The sequence below is a fragment of the Chrysochloris asiatica genome, unplaced genomic scaffold (assembly GCF_000296735.1).
Source record: "Chrysochloris asiatica unplaced genomic scaffold, ChrAsi1.0 scaffold00043, whole genome shotgun sequence".
Classification (NCBI taxonomy): Eukaryota; Metazoa; Chordata; class Mammalia; order Afrosoricida; family Chrysochloridae; genus Chrysochloris; species Chrysochloris asiatica.
The window spans coordinates 15,882,512-15,908,835 of record NW_006408561.1 but is presented as its reverse complement, the minus strand read 5'-3'; the positions used below and the strand labels follow the sequence as shown (position 1 = coordinate 15,908,835).

General features: G+C 37.1%; 1 protein-coding gene across 1 annotated transcript in view; it reads right to left on the bottom strand.

Annotated features, from left to right (window-relative positions):
- LOC102833889 (multiple epidermal growth factor-like domains protein 6-like) overlaps positions 1-19,848 on the bottom strand; it is a 117,420-nt gene extending 97,572 nt beyond the window's left edge. Inside the window, exons 1-2 of the mRNA XM_006861856.1 lie at positions 19,731-19,848; positions 14,431-14,553 (exon numbers count right to left, since the gene is read on the bottom strand). Of these exons, the coding sequence (XP_006861918.1) occupies positions 14,431-14,553; positions 19,731-19,848 (241 nt within the window). The remainder of the gene's footprint in view (positions 1-14,430; positions 14,554-19,730) is intronic.
- Positions 19,849-26,324: the final 6,476 nt, after the last annotated feature.

Genomic DNA, 26,324 nt, shown 5'->3' with positions numbered 1-26,324 from the left:
TTGGGCAGATATAATCACTCTATCAATATAGAAATAAAAATGGAAATATCTATAAATATCAAAATATTAATAAGCATATCAATAATGTTATATTGACTATGTGATGCAGGAAGATCATGAGGATTTCATCAATGACTTCTAAACACCCCAAAAGACACTGGTCACTTCAGGATACAAAAAAGATGTGTAGTAAATCAATGATTATAAAATAAATAGGTTGCTTTTCAACTGATTTTTCTGTTCTCAAACTAATAATACTCATATACTATTATCAGTCCTCTTTAGACGTTATCATTGTTGTTGTTTAGTGCCAATGTAATCCACCACATAAATAAAATAAAGGAAAAACTTACATGATCATATCAATTGATGCAGAAAAGGCATCAGTTCTGACTCATAGCAATCCTGCATAGAGTTTCTGAGGAGTCACTGATGGATTTAAACTGCTGACCTTGCAGTTCTAACAGACCTTGTGGTCTAGTGTTTATCCTACAGCCTGAAAATACTGTTTAAAATAGCTCTGGAACTAAACTGAAAACAAAATGTATGAATTTGTTGATCATATATGTAACTAGTGCCATGTTGGTGTGTTCAGCTGTTTGAATGCAAATGAGAGTTAATTATTTCAGAAGCATACCATTACTTTGAAAACCAATTTGTCAACCCTGGCATATTGTTAAGTGTTGTTGTTGTTGTTAAGTGCTGTCGAGTCAGTTCCTACTCATAGCAACCCTGTATAGGGTTTCCAAGGAGCAGATGGTAGGTTTGAACTTCCAACCTTGTGGTTCACAGTCCAGAGCTGTTCCACAGTGCCACACCAGAAATTCTCCACTGCTACTGGGTAATAAATCAAATGAAAAATGAAATATTAAAAATTCCTTGAGTCAAATGAGAACAAAAACACAAATTACTAATATCAATGGGACACAGCAAAAGAAGTGCTCTGAGGGCAGTAAATGCACACATACAAAAATAAGAGAGGACCAAAATCAACACCTTAACCAAATATCTCTAACAATTAGATAAAAAGTAGCCAAGTAAGCCAACTGCCACCAGAAGAAAACAAATATAAAAGTTAGAGCAGAGATAAGCGGAATAGAAAATAAAAAGAATCAACAAGACAAGAAGTTGGTTTAATTAAAGAAGTAATCCTTTTATTAAAGGATTAATAAAATTGATAAAGCATTGGAAAATCTAACAAAAGAGAAGTGATATGGTGACATCATGACAGAAACCATGAAAATAAAAAGGATAATGACAATACTATGAAGAATTGTATCACAACAAATTTGAAAATCTGAAAGAAGTGGCACATTTCTAGAAACACAGGACCCACTTCAACCAGCACAGGATGAAGTAGAAAACTTGACTAGGCCTAAAATCAGAGAAGAAATTGATCAAGTTTTTAAAAGAATCCCAAGTAGAAGAAGTCCAGGCCCAGATGACTTCACTGGTGAATTCTACCAAACATTCAGAGAAGAGCTGACACCAATTCTACTCAAATTATTCCATAATAGATAAAAGGATGAAAAACTCCCAAATTCATTTACCGAAGCAAGCATAACTCTGATACTGAAACCAGACAAAGCCATCACTAAGAAAGAAAAGTATAGCCTAATATCCCTCATGAACATTGATGCAAAAATTCTCAACAAAATCCTAGCAAATAGAATTCAACAATATATCAAAAAATAATACATCATAACCAAGTGGTATTCATATCAGTGATGCAGGGATGATTCTACATTAGAAAAACAAACAATGTAATCCCCCACATAAATAAAACAAAGAAAAAACTTACATGATCATATCAATTGATGCAGAAAAGACATTTGACAACATCCAACACTCTTTCCTGATAAAAACACTAAACAAAATAAGCATAGAAGGGAAATTCCTTAACAGAGTTGAGGGTATATATACAAAACCAACAGCCAGTATCACACTCTCAATGGTGAGAAACTGAAGTTGAGAATGATATTGGCTGTTGGTTTTTTATATATACCCTTGAAAACAGGGTATATATAACTGTTTTTGTATATATACCTTTGTTGTTGTTAAGTGCCATCAAGTCGGTTCCAACCCATAGCGAGTCTGTATAGGGTTGCCGAGGAGTAGCTGGTAAGTACCGTGCAGTTCAAACGGGTATATATACAAAACCAAGGTACACATACAAAAGATATAATACAAAACCTTTGTGTATATACCTTGGTTTTGTGTATATATACCTTTGTATACAGACCTTGGGTTTGTATATATACTCTTGCAAACAGGAACTAGGTAAGGATGTCCTTTATCACCACTCCTATTCACTATTATGTTGTAAGTTTTAGCCAGAGCTATAAAACAAGAAAGGGACCTGAAGGACATCCAAATTAGCAAAGAAGAAGATAAACTCTATTTGCAGATAATATGATCCTATAATTTGAAAATTCTGAAGACTCCACAAGAAAATTATTGGAACTCATTGATAGATTCAGTAAGGGCAGAGTATAAGATTAACATACAAAAATCAAATAGATTCCCTTACACTAATAAAATGAGCTCCGAAAAGGAAATCAGAAAAACAATACCATTTACAATAGTCATCCAAAGGATTAAATACTTGGGAATAAACCTAACCACAGAAACTTAAAACCTACACAAAGAGAATTATAAAACACTAATACAAGAAACCAACAAGGACCTGCAGAAATGGGGGAATATATCCTTCTCATGAATAGGAAGGAGTCCTGGTGTGGCGCTGTGGGTTAGTGCTCTAGACTGCAAAGTCATTTGAATTGTAAGGTCAGTGGTTCAAGGTCACCAGTCACTCCTTGGAAAATCCTATACAGGGTCGCTATGGGTCAGAATCAACTCAACGGCACTTAAAAACAACAACATGGATAGAAAGGCTTAATATTGTGAAAATGTCAATGATAACCAAAGCAATCTCTAGATATAATGCTATCCCAGTTCAGATTCCATCATTGTTTAAATAGATAGAAAAACTTTTCATTAACTTTATATGGAAAGAAGAGAGACCCTGAATAAACAAAGCACTATTAAAAAAGAAGAACAAAGTAGGAGGCCTCTCAATTCCCAGTCTCAAACCTACTACCCAGTCCCAGTAGTCAAAACAGCTTGGTACTTGAACACATTTCATATAGCTCAATAGAACAGATAAATGGACAGAAGCAAGCATAACTCTGATACCGAAACCAGACAAAGCCATCACTAAGAAAGAAAAGTAGACTAATATCCCTCATGAACATTGATGCAAAAATTCAGAAGTAAAGCTATCCACCTATGGTCAGTTGATCTTCAACAAACAGCCAACATGCACCAAATGGAGGAGAGAGTCTCTTCAAGAAACAATGCTGGCAAAACTGGAAATCCATTTGCAGAAAAAATGAAACAAGACCCATATCTCACACCATATACAAAAATGAACTCAATGTGGATTAAAGACCTGAATGTAAAGCCTAGAACTATACAGATCATCAATGAAAAAATAGAGAAAAAATGAGGAGCTCTGGTGAATGGTATAAATACACTATCACACATAACTTAAAACTCACAAACAGGAGTCAAAATAGATGACTGGGACTTCTTAAAAATTACACTCTTATGTGCGTCAAAGGAGTTCATCAGAAGAGTAAAGAGGACCCACAGACTGGAAAAACTGTTTGACATTTAAAAAATGTTCTTCAATAGACAAAGGACTACCCCCCAAAATTTGCAGATCACTTCAATGCCTCAGTAATAAGAAGCTAAATGATCCAATTTAAAAATTGGCAGGTGACATGAACAAACATGTCACCAAAGAAGCCATTCAGGCAGCCAACAAACACGAAGAAATGCTCACAATCATTAGCCAAATCAAAACAACAATCGGATGAATTGTTGAATGAATCAACCACAAAAAGACAAATATTGCATTAGGCTACTGTTGTAAAAAGGAGCTCTGGTAGCATAGTGGTTATGAATCAGGCTGCTAACCTCAAGTTTGGCAGTTTGAAACTACCAACTGTTTCGCAGGAGAAAGATGAGGCTTTCTGCTCCTGTAAAGATTTACAGCCTCAGAAACCCTGTGCAGGGTCACTATAAGTTGGAACCGACTCCACGGTACTTAACAACAACAACTGTTGTAAAAAGGTAACAAAATATTTTCTTGCTAAATGAAACAGTCTAAGATGGTTATGGGTAGGGCAGGGAGGAGGAGGGAAAAATAATATGAATAAAGGTAAATACTGGTAACTGATGTTACATGGAGTTGATTGCAATCATTGTAATGACACAAGGTGTATAATTTGATCAATGAGAGACTGTTCTGTTCTGTAAACCTTCACTCAATTCACAATAAAAAATTTTTGCTTTTTTTTTTTAAAGATCTATCTTGAAATATAATGCTGTCTGTAATAGGATCATATCTATACCCTACTACAAAGCCCAGCTAATGTCACTATTATTCAAATCTATGCACCAACCACTAAAGCTGTTGTTAAGCACGGTGGAGTTGGTTTCTGACTCATAGTGACCTTACATAGGGTTTCCGAGGCTGTAAATCTTTATGGGAGCAGACTGCCTCATCTTTCTTCCATGGAACTGTTGGTAGTTTCAAACTGTTGACCTTGAGGTTAGCGGCCCAATTCGTAACCACTATACTACCAGAGCTCCTATAACCACTAAAGCTAGTAGTGGTGATGAAATTGAAGAATTCTACCAATTTCTTCAGTTTGAAATCGATCAAACATGCAATCAAGATAAATTGATAATTACTGTGACTGGAATGTGGACGTTTCACATAAACAGGAAGGATCAGTAGTTGGAAAATATGGCCTTGGTGATAGAAAGGATACTGGAGAATGTATGAGAGAATTTTGCAAGACCAACAACTTATACATTGCAAATACCATTTTCAGCAACATAGGAGGTGACTATTCACATGGATCTCACTAGACGGTATACACAGGAGTCAAATTGACTACATCTGTGGAAACAGACAATGGAGAAGATAAATATCAGCAATCAAAACAAGTGTGTTCCAATGTGACAAGCTCATCTTCCAGCGCTATATCTGACAATACTCTGGTGATATTCATAATGTTTCAATGTTCTGTATTCTGATGCTATCTGACACTGTTTCACTGCTATCCATAAGGTTATCAGTGCCTAAACATTCAGAAGTAGTCACTTTTCCTTCTTCCTAGTCTGTCTTTCAGTCTGGAAGCTCAGCTGAAACCTGTCCACCATGGGTGACCCTGCTGGTCTTTAAAGTACCAGTGATACAGCTTCCAACATCACAGTAACCCATAAGTTACCACAGTACAACAAACTTCAATATAGCAAGTCAAGGCTTGAAAATCTTTTTTGTTTTTAAACTTCTTTCAGCTTGAGAAATGTTGAGCATGTTCTTACCAACTGGTCTTCTAACTCAAGGTCTTTGCACATTTCATTATAACATGTTACCTTGTCTTCTCGAACCGCCATTATAAATTTTCTCTTCAGCTCTCTTACATCACCATTTCTTGTGATTGTTTTAGTTTCTGTACATTCAACAGTAAGTTTCAGAGTTTCTTCTGATATCCATTTTGTCTTTTTCTTTCTTTCCTGTCTTTTTAATGATCTCTTGCTTACCTCATGCGTGATGTTCTTGATATTATCCACAACTCCTCTGGTCTTTGGTCATTAGTGTCTAATGCATCAAATATTTTCTTGAGATTGTCTCTAAATACAGGTGGGATATATTCAAGGTCATGCTTTAGGTCTTTTGGACTTGTTTTAATATTCTTCACCTAAATCCTGAACTTATATGTGAATAATAGATAGCCTGTTATATAGTCGGTACCTGTCCTTGTTTTGGCTGATAATACTGATTTTCTCCATCATTTGTGTATTCCATCTATGTTCAGTCACCATTTGAGGTCCTGGGGTGGCACTATAGAATAAGCACTGAATTGATCACTGCCAAGTAGGCTGCTCAAGCCCATCAGTTGCTCCTCAGAAACACTATACAGGATCACCATGAGTAGGAACTGGACAACATTTAACAACAACAATAAAAATCTAATCACTGATATGTTTCTCAAAAAGGTATTTGCAATGAATAAATCATTGGTCTTGTGAAATTCTATCATGCATTGTTTCTATCACCAGCACTGTTTCTATCACCAAAACCATATTTTCCAACTATTGCTCTTTGCTCTTTGTTTCCAACTTTAACGTTTCAATTGCCAGCGATTATCAATGCATCTTGACGGCATGTTTGATCAATTTCTAACTGAAGAAATTGGTCAGTTTCATCTCCACTGGCTTTAGTAATTGGTGGGTAAATTTGAATAATTGTGGTATTAATGAGTCTTCCTTGTATATATATGGGTATTATCCTATGACGGACAGCATTGTCCTCCAAGTTAGATGTTGAAATGTTCTTTTTGAAGATGAAAGTGATGCCATTTGTCTTCAATGTATCATTTCTGGCTTAGTACCCTATATGATTGTCTGATTCAAAATGGTCAGTACCTTTCTGTCACAGCTCACTGTCTAGGATATCAATCTTCATGTGTTCCATTTCATTTTTCACAACTTATAATTTTTCTGCATTTAAAATAAATGTATTCTATTTTCCAGTTAATGGATGCTTACAACTATTTCTTGTCATGTTCAGTTTTGCTCCAATAGCAGATGTAGGTCCCGTATGCTTTGCTTTATCCATGTCATTCAGGTCAACTCTACTTTGAGGAGGCAGCTCTTTCCCATTTGTCCCCAGAGGAACATCATCTGGCACTATATCTAATACTGTGCCACTGCTATTTATAAGGTTCTCAGTAGCTAACCTTTTAGAAGTAGTCTGCCTCTTCTTCTTCCTAGTCTGTCTTAGTCTGAAAGTTCAGCTAAAAATTGTCCACTGTGTGTGACCCTGCTAGTATTTAAAATACCAGTGTCTTAACTTCCAGCATCACAACACAGAAGCCACCAGAGTATTATGTACTGACAGATGAGTTCATCCACATAGTAGCATAATAATAATTTTTTTAAAAGCAAACACAAAAAGCCAGTTGCTGTTAAGTTAATTCTAATGCTCATCTGTACCATGTGGTTCACATTAGAACTGTACTCCATGAGGTTTTCAGTAGCTATGATCTTTGGTCAGCATATCTCCAAGGCCTTTTTTCCCTTCAACTGTCACTTAGTAGATTTGAATCACCAAATCATTTGGCTAGTAGCTGAGTGCTTTAGTGTTTGTATCACCCAGGGAATGTAGAGTGGAATTCTTTCATTAAAAAACCGAATCAGTGATGTAATCAATAACTTGGAACTTGAAAGCGCTTCAGAGGTATTATGGTCAATGAACAACTACATACTGTATAATTCCATTTATATGAATTTCTTTCAAAATAACAAGATTCCAGTGACACAGAACCACTCAGCATGTGCCTAAGGTTAATAGTGAATGTATAGGTGACAACTAGAGTATAGCAAAGGGAGCTTTCTGGTGTTAGAACTGTTTGAATATCAATTAGAATGGTTGCTAAATTAATCAATATATAAATACATAGGTTAAAACTGATCTAACAACAAAATTTCCATTTTACTATCAATTCATTTAAAAAATAAAATTGAAAGGAAAAATAGCCCTCTCTAGATGGCATGCCATTCTCTAGTTATTGCCACATTATTTGATTCTCAGCAGTACTTGACACCATCAGTGACTCCCACCTCAATCTTCTATTCATTTGCCTTCCAGGAAATCATATTCTCTAGGTTTTCTTCAATCCTTACTATACACTTCTTTGCAGTCTTCTTTCCTCCTTCTCTGTCTTATTCTAGTTGCTAAATGCTGAAGTACCCAGTGCCAGTTTTCTGCTCACTCCTGTAGCTACCTTACTACATAGCTCATCCCATTCCCACTCTTGGCTTACAGCCTACCATCTGCATGCATGCTGATGAGCTATTCACTCCAAATCCTCTCTGCAAACTTCCCAACTTTTCTATATATCTGCCTACTTGCGATCTTTACTTGACACCTCAAACTTCACACAGCCAAAATAGAACTTGTGATTTCCAAACACATCTTCTGTCCTACCCCCAAACCTGACGTCTTCCCCTGGGATTCCATATTTCAGTAAAAGTCATTCTCATTAGCCATATCTCACTTGGATGGTTCTAATCTTACTTTTACTCCATCCATTCTCAACAGAGCAGCCACAGTTATTTTTTTAAATGGAAATCATATAGTTTTTCTCCTATTTAAAACCACCCAAGGCCATCCTTTCATTTACAAAATAAAATAAATTTATAAAATAAAATGCAAATCATTGCCATGGCTGACATGGTCCAATATAATTTGGCTCCTGCCTCTCCCTGCCTACCATCTGACTTCATTGCCTGTCTCCTCCCTCACTGATTTTTTTCCAAAGCACACTGGCTTATTAACTGCCTCACGTACATACCTTAGTGTCTTACATCTTACTGCTCTCATTGCTTAGATTTTTTAATCACTATATGACAGGTGTGTGGCACTGTAGGATCAGCAATGGACTTGGAGCCACACGTTCAACAGTTTAAACACATCAGTTGCTAGTTGGAAAACCTACTGTTGTTGTTAAGTGTCGTCAAGTCAGTACCGACTCATAGAGACCTTATACACAACAGAACGAAATATTTCCTGGTCCTGTGCCAATCTTACAATCTTTGCTACGCTTGAGCCCTTTGCTGGTGCCACTGTGCCAACCCATCTCATTGGGGGGTCTTCTTAGTTTTTGCTGACCCTCCACTTTACCAAGCATGATGTTCTTCTCCAGGGACTGGTACTGCCTGATAATATGTCCAAAGTATGAGGGATGACATCTGCCCATCCTGACTTAAAAGGAGCATTCTGGTTGAATTTCCTCCAATGCAGATTCATTTGTGCTTCTGGTAGTCCATGGTACTTTTAATATTCTCCTCCATCACCATAACTCAAATGAATCAATTCTTCCTTATTCGTTGTCCAAATTTCACATGCATATGAGGTTACTAACAAGAACATGCGTTGGGTCAGGCTCACTTTCATCCTTAAACTGACATCTTTGCCCTTGAACATTTTAAAGAGGTTTTGTGCAGTAAATTTGTCTAATGAAATACGTCGTTTGATTTCTTGACTGCTGCTTCTATGATGGTTGATCGAAGCAAAATGAAGTCTTGGCCAACTTAAACATTTTCTCTATTTATCTTGATATTATTTATTAGTTCTGTGATAAGAACTTGTTTTCTTTACATTGAGGTACAACCTACACTAAAGGCTGTGGTCTTTGGTCTCCATCAGTAAGTATGTTGTCTTCTGCATCTTCATTCTACAGATTGTTAATGAGTCTTCCTCCAATCCTGATGCCACATTGTTCTTCATACAATTAAGATGATCAAATTACTAGATCAATGTACAGATTGAATAAGTATGGTGTAAGAATACAACCCTGGCACACATCTTTCCTAATTTCATACCACTCAGTGTCCTCTTGTTTTGTTCATATGACTGCCTCTAAGCCTATGTATAGGTTTCTAATGAATTCAATGAAGTGTTCTGGAATACTCATTCTCCAAAATGTTGTCCATAACTTGTCATGATCCAAAAAATTGAAAGCCTTTGCGTAGTCAATAAAGCACTGGTAAATATCTTTCTGGTATTCTCTGTTTTTAGTCAGGATTCATCTGATATCACTTATTCCACGTCCTCATCTGAATCTGGCTTGAACCTCTAGTTCCCTGTCAGTGTACTTTCACACCCATTTTTGAATTTTGCCCATAGAATTCTGCAATGTTACAATTCAATGCTTGAATTTTGTTCTACAGTTCTTTCAGTTTGAGAAATGCTGAGCGTGTTTTTCCCTTTTGGTTTGCTAACTCAGGTTTTGACACATTTCTTTATAATACTTGCCTTTGTCTTCTGGAGCTGCCCTTTGAAATTTTCTGGTCAACTCTTTTACCTCCTAATTTCTTCCATTTGCTTTAGCATCTCTATGCTGGAGAGCAAGTTCCAGAATCACAGCAACATACAAGACACCATAATACCACAAACTGACAGATGAGTGGTATTAGAAACCCTATACAGGGTTGCTGTGAGTTGGAACTGACTCAGTGGTGTTTAATAAGAATAACAATATGACAGGATAGTATATATTTCTTTGTTGATTACCTGATTTTATATTGCTGCTGTCTTCTTCTCCATTGTATTCAATTTTTACAGCAGTGCCAGCTCATGGTAAATGTTTCAGAAAAACACTTGTTAAATGAATCAACGAATCCAACCATACTACCATAATGTTTCTTCTAGTCCATAGTCAACTAGAGCTGAGTATAGGATGTGCTCTTTAGGGCTACCTCTCCGGTTCATTGTAGTCCTCACGATTTTATTTTTCTGACCTTGGCCTGCTTTACATGTTCATATGTCATGCCTGTCCCCTAATAGTGCTAGAATGTCAACTTCTGGATTAAGTCATATACAACCCTTTCAGGCTCATGAAGCATATAGTACCTACTTACATTTTCTGCTTCTGTAGTTTCGTCAAGGACCCCTAGTGGCATAGAGGGTTAAGCACTAGGTTGCTAACCATGAGGCCAGCAGTTCAAATCTACCTGCTGCTCTGCATAAAAAAATAAGACATTCTACTCCTGGTAAGATTTACATTCTTGTAAACTCTACAGGGCACATTTACTCTGTCCTGTAGAATCCCTACAAATTGGAATGGACTTGATGGCCTTGGGTTTGGGGTTTATTCCAGTTTTAGTGCATGCTGCCATCTGGTGGGAACTGTGTAACTGAGTGAATCTGAAGAAGCGAGCCTCATGCCACCAACCCGTATGTGTTGAAACATGGGTGTTCCACCAATTGTACCAAAATTCTTATCACCTCAAATAATCTATTTTTTATTTTATTCAAAATGTTTTCCATTACTAAAAGTGCCTGTTTTTTTACCCACAAAATCAAAGCAAAACATTATTCAGTCTTAACAGGGTTAAGATGCTGCAAACTGTAATAAATGTTCTGACGGTAATAACATTTTTATAGGAAAACCATCAAAGGTGCCCATTTGAACAATTTTGTGTAGGGTCCTTCTTTTCTTGCTATTTATGTGTGTGTGTGTGTATTGCATAACTGCAATTCTATAATTGGTGGTGATAAGTTAATTTAAATATAAAGGTGATATTTAAATATCCATTAAAAAATTGTTATTGTTGTTAAGTGCTGCCGTGTCTGTTCCAAACCACAGTGACTCTGTGTTGGGTTTCCAAGGAACAGCTGGTGAGCTTGAACTGCTAAATACATGGGGCTAAAACAAGTGCATGCTGAAGCCTACACTAGTCTATTAGAAGAAAGCCTATCAGAATATTGAGATTTTGATCCAGATGATAAACAACTTTTCACTATCATACTCAAAAAAACTAGCAAATTTCTAAGTTTTCATAGCAAATAATGATTATTTACTTTTATAGATAAAATATGCATTACATATTTGTGGGACTTAAGTTCAATTATATTGCACATTGCTTGGTAGTTTTGGGGAAGTCTTAGTTATTCATTCTATATCTAGAGTTGTTCCAGTCTCTAACCCCACAATTGTGATGGATAATTATAGCACACAATGAGGATTCAGTAGCTAACACTATCAAGTCTTTAGAGATCCTCTGGGAAGAAATTATATCTATATGAAAGGATCTTTCCTAAGAAGAATGTAAAATAAGTATCATTCTGAAATGTACATGTTATATGAAAAATAAGCAACTTATTGTTAAACATTATAATACTATAAAAAGATTTATTCCATCCCAGGTTTTAAAAGCCTATCCCGGGTTGCTATGAGTCACAATTGACTTGATGGAACTTAAAAACTAAAGGGTTTTGAAACAACTAAAAGTGCTAGTTTTGTTTTTGTTTTTGTTTTTACCAAGAAAGAGGTCTGATGAGTACTGCAAAAATATCTTTGCCAAACATCCATACAAGGGAGACAAATGTAAAAATATACTTTTACCAAATGTATTCAATTCTAGGACAAATTGGTTTCCCAGGAAAATTCTACAGAAAGCCTGTACTTTATAATTTATTAGCATTAACAGTCCCTTTTTCATAGTAACTAAGAATGCACCAATCAGATTGTAAGAGGTTTTATTTCATACATTTGTCAAATGTGCTCATTCACTAAACCTCTGGCCACATTAAAAAGCTAAATTATTGATAAGAATAAAAAGGAAAAAAAAAAAAAAAGTCCACATTTCTCTATGCCTAAAAGGATTCCTCAGGGCATTTAGAGAAAGACTGACTTCAGAAGAAGCTGTATCCTAATTATTAGTTAATTCTTCTTTCCCATCTTATTTAGTTTGCTCTTTAAAAGGCAAATATCACTGTAGCAAAACCTCACAGGTTATTTTCACTGTCTTTAAGCAGTAAAAATATACCAACAAATCTTAAGGCTACACTGGAAAATGAACCATTAAAAAAATGTAGAGTTTTACTGAAGGGAAGACAATGAGGAACTTAGTAACCCTAAGGATATCTCTTCATGAGGCAATCAGATAATTATCTTTATTCTTCTTCCTGAGTAAGAGTAATAAATAACCATACAACACACACACACACACACACACATAATACTATATTTGGAGACAAAACATCTCAATTCAAGTCCTTCCTCAATCAAATTCTAATTCTGTATTACTGGATTTTAGGCTTCAGCACTGAATTGACAGTGTTGCCATTTCTAAGTTGTGAAGAAATGGGAAGGGTTTCTTTGAATTCAGGCCAGACACCAGTAGGTATGTTTTGGACCTATTAAGTTTGCAATGCCTATCAGTCACACAAGCAGAGATGTTGAGTAGATAGTTTGACATTTTAACATGTAGTTAAAGGAAAGGGTTAAAATAAAGATGTACTTATTGAAAGAGAGGGGACAGAGCTGGAGAGGAAACTCAGGAAAGTTTAGTAAAATGGAAGAGAAGAACGTGTTCTAACAAGAATGTAGGGGGTGAGCTAGAGGTGTTGTTATCAATCTGGCAGCATAGAGGTCATGAGTCACCAGTGGATGGGTGGAGATAGAAACCAGATAATTGTGGGCTAATAAAAGAACACAAGGTGAGAAAGCGAAGATATTGGTAATAGTGCTAATATATATATTGCGGGAGTGTGACTGGGGCTTATGTGAGGGTGTTTTAAATATAGGAGATACTGCTCAAGGTATTTTTAAATAAGAGCCATTATCAAGGGACATAGTAATCTGTATGAGATGGTCTTCAAAAAGTTCATGGAAATGTGTATTGTGAAAAACATGACAAAGCAGTATTAGATTTCAATTGTTTGCACCAAAATAAACTCACACTAACTTGTTGTAAATGTATGAACAGTGTCTGCTTTGAGGCATTAAGAAAGATAAGGCATCAGTCAGAAAAGAACACCTATCAGAGTAAAATGAATTCTACTAAAATTAAAACAAAAACAACATCATATTGATGGTTAAGGTTGGATGGAAGAGTGGTGAAATCATTAATGCTTATGAAAAGTTTTATGGGGGCAATGCTCCAAAGAAATATGTAGTTTACAAATGGATAACTCATTTTAACGGAGAGAAGATGATGTTGAACTTGAAGCCCACAGTGGCAGACCATTCACATTTATTTGGGAGGAAACAATCTTGTCCATGATGAAAAGGACCAACAATTAGCAGCAGAAACAATAGTCAACACAATAGACATCATCATCACTGACAAATGCATCTTGACTCTGATGGAGCTTATATTGAGAAATAAAGTTTATAGTTTTACTGTTAGCTGTTAATTCCATGTTTGCATAAACTTTTGGAAAACCCCTGAGCCTTGGTGAGGAAGTATCTGAGGAAACATGGTTTATAACATTTGAAGGAAATGTGTAGTGGGTGAATCAATGAAAGAGAATGCAAAGTAGAATGGAGTTGCTTAAAGTTGCATCGTGAATGGAAATGGAAAGAAAGAAGGACCTACTACTAGACGATAGTCATTAGTGCATACAATAGGTGGCAGATGTGTTACAGTCTATAACTGCTTTGTGTACTGATTGTTCCTTCATTCCTGTTAGTTACCTTTCCTTGAGTTTTATATTGAGGTTATTGTGATCAATAAGTGTTGAATGGCAGAGAGGATAAAGGAAGGCCAACTCTTTAGAAGAAAAGCAGTGGGGCTTAACAAACCCCAAGCCAAAAGAACTGAGACATATCCCTCGCCTTTTACACTGCAGGACATTAAGCAAATAATGTTCTATTAAATTTGGCCTCTTTTCCCTATCTATAAAACAAGATGGCTGGACATCTAAGCCCTCTCTCACCCACCAGGTGGCAAATATTCATAGGAGCTTTTGCTTTGGAAGCTATTCAGTGATGTGCTTTTGTTTAATACTTGCAAACTGCCACACCATACATTTGCTAGGCTGTGATTGTCACCACTTACTGTAACATTGTTTTCCATCAGCTCCCAGCTCAAAGCCAGGATGGCAGGCACAAGTGAATGATCCCATGGTGTTCACACAGCGATGGCCACAGTGTGCAATCCCTTCAGCACATTCATTTATATCTACAAAAGGAGATACACATTAGCTATATTTTTGAGTGCTAATTAAGACTTCACTTTTTAAAATGATGGAAAAGAACCATGGCATTACTGTTACATTGTCAGTGCAGCAGTAGAGTTTTGCATGGTCTCCAACTTCTTTGTTTGCAAAGGGGCATTTGCAGATAAATTAACTGTTTATAACATTAAATTTACAGTGTTGGTCTTGGAATCTCAAACACTTTTTCTATTAGAACCTACCAGTATCTGTTAGTTGGGAAAAAGAGAAGACAAAACAGAAAAATAAATAATCCTTACTTTAAGGAAGCCTGGTAGAGTCCTTATGTGGCACTGTAGGATAAGCACTGGACTGCTAACTGCAAGTCAGAAGTTCAAATCCACCAGCCAATCCTGGGCTATACAGGGTTACTATGAGTTGGAACCGACTTGACAGCACTCAGTCACAACATAAGGAAACCTGGTGGCCCTGTGGGCTAGGTTTGACCTGGTCAGTGGTTCAAATCCACAGGAGAAAGATGAGGCTGTATGTTCCCACAAAGATTTGTAGTTTCAGAAATCCTATATAGGATCTCGAGGAGTAGGAACAAACTCACCTGCAGTGGGTTTGTGTTGTTTGGTTTTTGGATCCCTTAGTTATATAGGTAGACATAACCGCAATTTGTCTGTAAGAATATACATCACATTCTCCCTGATTTATGATAAACAGTAAATGCAGCCACAGGACAAGACAGACACGTTTTGTGGTTTCATTTGTGGTGTATGTGTGACTATCACAGGACTGTGCCATCTAAACATTGGCACCCTCTCTCTCACCTTACATCAACATCCATTTCTAATCAACACGACTTCAGTGTTGTGGCCAACGTAATCTTGACTACTTTCTTAAAATGGGTAGGTTTTATCATCTTTCCTACCATTAGCACTTCCTTTTAATGTGTTTATAAAATCCTAAGTAAGTAACAAGTTTAGGGATAGACTTTCTAGGCAATCAGATTTCAAATTCAAATGAGAAAAAAAAATATATATGTGTGTGTGTGTGTGTGTGTGTATCAAGAGAAAGATAAGGCTTTCTGCTTCTATGAAGATTTAAAGCCTCAAAAACCTTATAGAGGGTTACTATGAGTCAGAACCGACTTGATGCCACTTAACAACAACAACTAAGTATATATGTGGGAGTCCTGGTGTGGCACTGTGGGTTAATGTGTCAGACTGCAGAGCCATGTGAACTACAAGGTTGGCAGTTCAAGCTCACCAGCTGCTCCTCAGAAACCCTATATAGGGTTGCTATGGGTCAGAACCGACTTGATGGCACTTAACAACAACGTATATCTATATAAAGAATCCTTGTATCCTGGTGTGGTGCTGTGGGATAATGCACTGGACTGAAAGGTCAGTTTGAACGGCAAGGTAGGCAGTTCAAATTCACCAGCCATTCCTTGGAAACCCTATACAGTGTCACTATGAATTGGAATGGACTCGATAACACTTAACAAAGCGATAACATATCTATATATAGAGAGAGAGAAAGAGACACAACATGTCAATATGATGAAGCTTCAAAAAGTTCATTGAAAAAATCCAGCATCTTTTAATTCCATTTTCCATGAACTTTTAAAACTCCCTGATGTGGTGCTATAGGATCAGCACTGAACTTCAAGCCACAAGGTCAGCAGTTCAAACCCACCGGCTGCTCCTCAGAAACCCTATACAAGGTCGCTATAAGTCAGAACTGACTCAACAGCACTTAACAACAACAATAGTATGTAAGTGTGTGAATATACATATATACACTCTCTCTGTTATTTATTTAGCTACACACACACACACACACACACACACACACACACACACAAGTTTAAGTCAAAAAGTGTTGCTACTAGGGTTCCCGTTAACACATGCATGGTTTATTTAAACAAAATGTGTTTAAATATATCTCTGTGATTGGTGGATAGCTACAGACCAGTTATCTCAATAACACACTTGTCTTAGTCTCATTAGAGAGGATCTTCTGGGCTAATTATATTCAAGGCAGAGTCAACTCAGAAGGCTATGGAGACTGTTTTTTGGTATTCCAAAGGAATAATGTAAATATGTTTTCTTTAAAAATATAGGATAATCACAGGAGCTTATTAGGAAAAAAGTTTCAAGATAATTGAAGACTGTTTTTGAGAAAAAGGTCAGAAAAGTTGTGCCAAGGAAATTTTTTTCCCATCACAACAATGTGTATACTCATACTTTGAGGATAGCAATGGTTGTGTTAGGAAAATTTCATTAGGAAACTTACTCCATTCAACCTACAGCTCTGATCCTATCCCTTCAAACTTCATTTTGTTCATAAAACTTAACAAAAATTAAAGTGAAAAGAATTTAAGTATGCCCAAACTGTTGTATTTATATAAAATGAATCAAATAGCCCAGCTTTCTTCAGGGAATGGTTGTTGTTGTTGTTGTTATGTGCCGTGGAGTTGGTTCCGACTCATAGCTACCCTATACAGGGTTTCCAACGCTACAAATATTTACGGGAGCAAAAAGCTTCATCTTTCTCCCGTGGAACAGCTGGTAGTTTTGAACTGCTGTCCTTGAGGTTGGCAGCTTGACTCGTAACCACTACCAGAGCTACCAGAGCTCCTTGAGGGAATGATTAGAGAGATGGAAAACCTGACTTTAGAAGTGTAAGACCTAGATGGAGAATATGACAATAAACAATAGCTTCCTTTTTTTTTTTTTTTTAGTTTTTATTGTGAATTGAGTGATAGTTTACACAGAAGAACATCAGCTATTGTGTTTCATTTCATTGCAATGACTATAATCCCTTCCATGCATTATCATTCAACAGCATTTGCTTCTGTTCCCTCTGAGTCTTTTTTTGGATGTACACCAAAGCAATCAGTAATATATAATCAAACAACCAAAGGGTCTACCCTACAAGCCTATCCCCTCTGGTCGTCAGCACAGAGCCCCTTTCCCTCTCTGGGTCTAGAGTCCCCAGCCACTCCATCTCTCCATGTCATTGTCTCTGCCTCCATCTCTGGTTTCACTGAATAGCTTCCATCTTGATATTTTTGTTTAATTATGGTTTCTGTGACAAAAATCATACTTCTAGGGAGGTCCACACATATAGTCATCTTTTATGTTGTTGAAAAATGGTATTTGCAATGAATAAATCATTGGTTTCACAAAATTCTATCATGAGATCGCCAGTATAATTTCTATTATCAAGGCAATATTTCCAAGGCAAATGGATCTTTTTTGTCTCTAACTTTTGCATTCCAATCACTAGCAATTATTAATTTATCTTGATTGCATGCTTGCTCAATTTCAGACTGAAGAAGTTGGTAGAATTCTTCAATTTCCTCATCACTGGCTTTAGTGTTTGGTGTGTAAACTTGAATAATAGTCCTATTAACTCGTCTTCCTTATTTTTTTGTTTGTTTGTTAAGTGCCGTCGAGTCGGTTCCGACCCATAGCGACCCTGTACAGGGTTTCCGAGGGTGTAAATCCTTACGGGAGTAGAAAGCCTCATCTTTCTCCCGTGGAGCGGCTGGTAGTTTCGAACCGCTGACCTTAAGGTTCGCAGCCCGATTCGTAACCACTACGCTACCAGAGCTCCTTCGTCTTCCTTATAGGCGTATGGATATTATTCCATCACAGACAGCATTGTACTTCAAGATAGATCTTGTAATGCTCTATTTGGCATTGTTATTATTGTTGTTAAGTGCCATTGGTAGGTTCTGACTCATAGCAATGCTGTATAGCAGCTCTTGGGTTTGAACTGCCTACCTGTGGCTCGCAGTCTAGTGTACACACCAGTAGTGAATACAATGCTATGTGTTTACAATTTGGCATTTCTAACATGGTAGTTGTGTGCCATGCCATGGAGATGATTCTGACTCACACTGATCCTGAATAGGGTTTCTGAGGCTATAAATCTTTACAGGAGCAGAAAGCCTCATCTTTCTCACGGAATGGCTGACTTTCAAACTGCTGGCCTTGAGGTTAGCAGCCCAACTTGAGATCACTATGCTAACAGAGTTCCTTATTCTGGGCATAGTAAACCTTATGGTTGTCAGATTCAAAATGGCCAATAATAGTCCGTATCAGCTCACTAATGCCTAGGATATCTATCTTATATGTTCCATTTCATGTTTGACAACTTTCAATTTTCCTTGATTCATTTTGTACATTCCATGTTCTGATCATGATTGGATGTTTGCAGAAAGCCTCACATTTCTCTTTCAGAGCAGCTGGTGGGTTTGAACTGCTGACTGTGCAACCCTTTCCAGTGTTTATCCTACAGTGTCAAATCTTTGGTGCCACCCAGTGATATAGCTGAGTGTATACAAATTAGGCACTCTAGAAACAGGAAACAAAAGCATGTCTAGGCTCTGTGTATGTTAATAGAATTCATAGAAAAATATAATCCATTGAAATTTTTATTTTAGCTTTGGTTTAAAGAAAAAAAATTAAACCAATTTTCATGTCTAATTCTCTTTCAATTTCTCAAAATGTTTATCAGTCCCCCAAGTGAGGAACATTTATGTATTCTCATAATTGATCCAAATAAACTACTTCTCATTTCATGAAAATGTCATGATAAAAAAGAAAAGATTTGTGATTTCTCAAAACTTATTAAAACAAAGATTGTCCTGTAGGACTGACTTCATTTATCAGTCCTGTTCTTGGAATGATTTGTCACTTTCATCTCTGAATTGAAGTATGCCTGTTTTGCTATATCTAGGAGATGGAAATGTGTAACCTTATATTTAAAGAGTTTCTTTTTTATTTGAATTATTCTTAACTTCTGAGAACACTTATTTGTACATATTTTCCTTTTCAAAGGTTATCTCCACTTTCTGTATCCTATAATGAAAAACTCCCTGTGTGGTTATGGGAGGTTTTAAATATTAATTATGGAATTCACTGCAGAATGAGAAATAGAAAACAAAGAGCATAAATTCTGAAACTATACCAGACCATTAAAAAAAAATGTAACTAAGAATTTCCCTGAGTTTTATAGTACTATAAAAATACATTTCAAAATGATCAAATAAAAATTTAAATGTTCTTTTTACAGTAAGAATGAAAACACCTAACTTCCTACCTGTACTGACTATTCAAAATGGAAATACCACAAAATTTCAAACAATTACATAATTAAGCCATCAGCTTTAACTTCCTACCTCCACAGGCCTTTTTGTCTTCAAGCAGCTGGTACCCCGGGTGGCAGGCACACCTGGCCATCCCACTCTCACTCTGACAGATGTGGGCACATCCATTCCCACCTGCGCAGGGGTCCATCTCTAAAAGCAATTAAGCAGTGATAGTTAATAATTCATTCACTTTAGAAAGATACATGGGTTGAAAAGGTGGAGAAGGGGAAGTAGGACTATTTAAGTTTCTTATATAAAGATGATATAGACTCAGGAAAGTCCTTATCCCTTTAAAATGCAATGAACTGAACAAAAGTTTTCCCATTTTGCAATCTGGACTCTGAAATCTGAACAAATTTAACTTAGATCAAGGACAAAGAAGCATTGATTTAACTTCATTCTGCCTAAAAGCATATCTACTGCCCTTTGGTAACCAAAGTTACAGGGTAAGTGGGAACTCCTACATCCACCTTCATGTTTTTCTCCTTCTCTCTCCACTGTTTCTGTTCTTTTGAGTAGCAAGATCATCAATAGATCATTGCTTTTGCCTCTTCCGGGTCCCTTCTCTCTTTATATTAGCAGTGAGGAGAAAGCGAACTGGAGCTACCACATCCAGGGAGAGCCCTGTCTTGGGATGATGATAAAGAAGTTTAAAGACTTGCAGGCTTCCTTTCTTCTTCACAACTCCTGTCTTGATCAGTTTTATTCATAGTCTCTGGATCCAGTGTAATGGGAAATCATGCATCTTATCAGGTATTACTCCACAAAGGGCTGATTTTTTGAGTTTATGAATTAAATGCTTCTGGTCTGATAATGTGAATTCAGCATTGTCTGCACTACAGGTTTGTGGGTTGGCAGAATTGATACTTCTGCCTCACCCTACTTCCAAACCTGTTTTATACATTCATTCATCTATTTAATTTTGATAATGTACAATGTAGAACAAGCAAAAACCAAAGCTACTAATCTGTCTCCTATTTATCAACTTCCAACTCAACCAATAGCATATGAAAAGCTTTAATTAGTTTTTTTTTGTATGAGCACACACACACGTGCACGCGTGCGTATCCTTCTAGACTTTATGCAAAATACAAGTTTATATATGGAGGATTTTTTTAATATACACAATAATGACTGTTCTGTTCTTTCCTTTTTTGATAGAAATCGTGTGGTGATTAGTTAGTAGTACCATATTAGCAATACTAAGCTATCCAATCCATGAACATGAGATGTCTTTCTACTTATTCGTTGTCATTGTTATTATCTGCCATCCACTCAGCTCTGATTTATGATGACCTTATTAATGAAACAAAATGTTGCCAAGTCCTGTGACATTTTCATTATCAATGAGTATGTTTGAGTGTATTGGTATGCCTATTTTATGGTGCCTTTTAACAAAGGGGGCTCATCTTCCAGCACTATTGGACAATATTATATTGTAACTATAAGTCTTTCATTGATAAAGTAAACTGCCAGGCCTTTCTTCTTAGTCTGTTTTAGTTTGGAAGTTCTGCTGAAATCTGTCTATCATATGTGACCCTGCTGATATTTGAAATATGAGTGGTGATAACTTCCACTATCATGTGCTGCTATTGTGCAGTGTCATCGAGTTGATTCTGACCCATAGTGACCCTGTGTAGGATTTCCAAGGAGCAGCTGGTGAGCTTGAACCACCGACCTTGCAGTTCAAATGACTTTGCAGTCTGATGCATTAGTCCACAGAGTCACACCAGGACTCCATTATCATAGCCACATATAAGTCACTACAGTACAACAAACTGGCAGATGGTTGATGGTCCATTTAGGTATGTCTTCTTTAATATGTTCTAGTGAACAGGAAAAGGTAAAAACATTCACAGCTCTCTCTGCCCAGGAGACAAGCTAAAATATTAATCAGGTTACTAAGTGGGACCAATCCTCTACGCCCAGGAGTCAAACTAGAATGTTAATCAGGTTACTGAATGGCACCTATCCTCTGGTTTCCTCCTGTCTTTAAACAGGTCTACAACTTAACCCCTCCCCTATTTTGACCCCATATAAGTCTACACTGCCCTATATCCTGGGCTTAGAATCTGGAGAAATTAGCTCTTCTGAGCCCAGCTGGCTTAATAAAATCTGAAACTCTGCTTCACCTCTCACAGTGGCCTCAGTTTCTTTGATGACAGATCAAGAGCTGCCATGACATTTTCGAATCTAAAACTGCTACAACACTAGCAGTGCTGTATAATTTTCAGTGTGCAAGTTTTATGCTTATTTTGTTAAATGTATTCTTAAGTATTTTGTTCCTTTGATGCTGTTGTAAAGGGAATTGTTTTTTTTGTTTGTTTGTTTGTTTTTCTTTTTATTTTCACTTCCAGATTGTTCTTTGATGGTGTGTAGAATAGAGGTGTCCCAGTGGCACAGTGGTTAAAGCAGTTGGCTGCTAACTGATAGGTTGGTTGGTCAAATCCACTAGCTGTACCTAAGCATTTTATTTATTTTTTTTGGTGCTGTTATAAACTGAATTGTTTTCTTTGTTTCATTCCCAGATTGTTCATTGTTGGTGTATAGAATACAATTGATTTTTGTGCTGATCTTGTATTCTTCAATTAAGAGCAAACAGATCTGTGTTGGAAGAAGTACAGCCAGAGTGCTACTTGGAAGCCAGGATGGCCAGACTTCGTCTTTCATATTTCAGACATTTTATCAGGTGGGACCAGTCACTGGAGAAGGATATCATATTTGGTAAAGTGGAGGGTCAGAGAAAAAGAGGAAGACCCCCAGGGAGATGGATTGGTACAGTGGAAGCAGCAATGGGCTCAGTCGTAGCAATGATTGTGAGGTTGGTCTCGGACTGGTAAGCGTTTCATTCTGTTGTGCATAGGGTTGCTATGAGTAGGTACTGACTTGATGGCACCTAACAGCAACAACAACACATAAGATCAAGTCACCTGAAAATTGAGATTGTTTCACTTTTTCTTTCTGATCTGGGTGCACTTTTGTTTTCCTTTTTTTCTAGTCTAATTTCCCGGGCTAGAAACTCTAGTAAAATGCTAAATATAAGTGACAAAAGAGAACATGCTTTTCATGTTCTGATATTATGGGTGGGGGATGGTGCAGTGCCACTCAAGTAAGTATGATGTCAGCAGTGAGTTTTTATAGATACATTTTATCAGGTTGAGGAAATTCCATTCTATTCCTAGTTTGTTGAGTGTTTTTATCATGAAAGGATTAAGTGCTTTTGTCAAATGCTATTTCTGCATCTCTTGAGATGATCATATGATTTTTGCCACTTCATCTATTGATATTACATTGATTGATTTTCAGATGTTGAACCAACCTTGTATTCCTAGGATAAATACTACTTTAAAATTGTGTATAATATCCTTTATACATTGGTAGATTTGGTTTCCCAGGATGTTTTTCAAGATTTTCATATCTAAATAAAGAAACTGGTCAATAGTTTTATTTTTAATGATATCTGTGAGAAACATTGTATATACTGACAAATGCTCAAGTAATCCAATCTGTACTCATTTTAGCGAGAGTGAGGTTTTCTTTATTCAATTTTTGCAAAATCTGGTACCCAATCCAGTAGACACGGGCAGATATGCCACATGGCAGACCACAAACAGTTTTTATTCCCGTCTCCAAAAATCCCCTCCTCCAGTTCCAGTTCCCCATATACAATTCTATGGCATGTCCCATTTTCCCTCCCCTCCAGAGAAGCCAAAATGGTTTGCCCATGGTCTTAATGGCTGCTTTCTTATTTAAAGTTCCTAGCCCTAGAGCAAATTTCTTTCCTCCCTTCTGTTAGATATGAATCCCGAAATTGCATAAAAGACACTCTGTGAGACTAAATTACCTTGGCACAGCAAAATTTACTCTTGCAAGAGGATGCGTGCACATAGCCGTACTGACAGGAACAGGCCAGTGAACACACTGAGTGGGCAGTCCACTCAGGTTTTTAATCCTTGACAGGAGTCTCAAGGCTGTGTCTCACCCCACTGGCTAGGGTTTTGACTGCACAACCTTTTCCCTTACCCAGTTGGCTAGTTCAAATTTTTAAGGCGTGCATTCCTACTTTGTTGTTGTTATGTGCTGTGGAGTCGGTTCCGACTCACAGCGACCCTGTACAGGGTTTCCGAAGCTGTAAATCTTTACAGGAGCAGAAAGCTTCATCTTTCTCCCATGGAACAGCTGGTAGCTTCGAACTGCTGACCCTGAGGTTTGCAGCCCAATTAGTAACTACTACTCTACCAGAGCATTCCTACTTTAGGAAATGAAAAAGAGAGTAATCATAAATTCTTTACTCCAGGAAGTAGTTAAAAGAAAAAGAGAGCGGTCATAAATTCTTTTCTCACTTCAGGAAATAGTCAAAGAAAAAATAGAGATACTAAAGTCTTTACTTCAGGAAATAAATAAATAAAGAAAGGTTACCTGAATACAATAAACAGAATTATAATAAATAAATAAATAAATAGTTGTTGTTGTTAAGTGCTGTTGAGTCGATTCTGACTCATAGCGACATGTTGGGGACCGCAAGCACTGAGATGCTGAGGCCCTGTGTCATGGATGAAAATCCAACATGAAGGCCCCACTCAGGATTGCTAGCCAGGGACCCTGAGAGCCAAGGAAGTGACCTCCTGACGTCCCAGGTTAATAGGCTTTTACGAACTCACTCGTGGGCTACCTCTGTATAATATTCTTTGGTCTTATTATTCATTCTATGCTTCTAACTCCAGTAATTGTAGCTTCTGAGAAAATGGTTTCTTATGTGCCTCTCTTAATGTCTCCACTGTGTTGGCAGTGCGTAGGGTCCTGGGAACAAATCTCTCTGAGGAACAAACTCTGGCCACCTGGCAAGCATGTCCAAACTGTTCTTTATCAAATTATTCAGTTATGTTTGATATTAACTTAATGCATGAGCCCTGGATACCCATGGACAAATATGAAAACAAAAACCTCTTCTAAAGCCGAGGCCATAAAAGTTCAAAAGGCAGGTTTGCTGGGATTCTGCAAAGAGGCTCTGGAGACAATCTGCCCAAGGAATTCACTCAAAGTAGATTGGCAAATTCCGGATTATTGTTCAAGGAATAATAGTGACAACCTCCTCAGATCGTCCCCAGGTGTAATCCATTAACCCAGACATCCTCCTTCCTCCTGAAAGTCTAAGCCAGGTAGCTGAAACAACTTGACTCTCTTCAGACCTTTTAAATCCTTTTCACCTTTACCCATTAGATTTTAAGCGCTATAGGTATGTTAATTAGCCTTGAGAAACCTCAAGTCGCTGCTTTAGGATTTGAGCCTAAAAAGTAATTTATAACAATTTGCTTGAATTTTTGGAAAATTAAGGATGTTAGATTATTAAGACAAATTGCAATGTATATTTTAGAATTTGTTCCTGTAAATCATTGTGTCCTGTTTTGAACGATTAATCACATTTCATTTCTGTACCCTGTCTTAATAATCCCCTTCTTCCTTTGTGTAAAATCCCTCCCTGAAATAAAAGACGGACGCAGATTGAATCCTGCATGCATTACTGCCTGCAGGGCCATGATGCCTGCAATCCAGGGTCTGCCTGCCAGTTTTGCATCCACTCTGGTCTCGGGGTGTCTCTTTGTTTCTCTCATCGTGTCTTTGTGTATATTCTTTCTCTATCTCTTTCGCCACCAGAGCTCCCTACTTCGTGAACCAAACTTCCCTGTTGAGACAGGTCCCTGACAGCGACCCTGTACAGGGTTTCCGAGGCTGCAAATCTTTACTGGAGCAGAAAGCCTCATCTTTCTCCTGCGGAACAGCTGGTAGTTTCGAGCTGCTGACCTTAAGGTTCACGGCCAGATTCGTAACCACTACACTACCAGAGCTCCATATATATATATATATTTGCCCCCCCCCACAACACTTCCCTCAATTCATCTTGCTTACATATCCCTGGATGTAAATCAACAATCTGTCTGCCTGGTCTAGCAATCTAATGAATTCCTGAAGATGGACCACACCCACAAGAGTTATTTCTCACAATATCTTTGTCTAATTTTGGTTATCATAGATACTCATAGAATGAGTATGGAAATGTTGTGGATAATTGATATTAATTCTACTTTAAATGTGTGTTACAATTCTCTAGTGAGGCTATCTGTGCCTGGTTTTTCCTTGTAGAAAGTTTTTAAATATCAAATATAATCTCTACACTTGCTATACAGCTATCCAGATTTTCTATTTCTTCTCAAGTCAATTTCAGTAGTTTGTGTCATTCTTGGAATTTGTCCAATTTATGTAAGCTACATAATTTGCTAGTATATAGCTGTTCATAACAGTCCCTCATATTCCTTTTTATTTCTATAAAGTCAATAGTGATACTCCCTCAATCATTACTGATTTAAGTAATTGTGAGCAGTTTAGTTAAGAGATTAGCAATGTTGTTGAACTTTTTAAAGGACCAACTTCTAGTTATGTTAATTTTCTCTATTATTCTATTTTCTAGCTCATTAATTGCCATCTAATCAAACTCACCAGTCACTTCTCAGAAACCCTATACAGGGTTGCAATGAGTCAGAACTGACTCAATGGCACTTAACAGCAACAAATCTTTATTATTACCTTTCTTCTGCCTGATTTAGGCTTATATTTCTTTTGGTATTT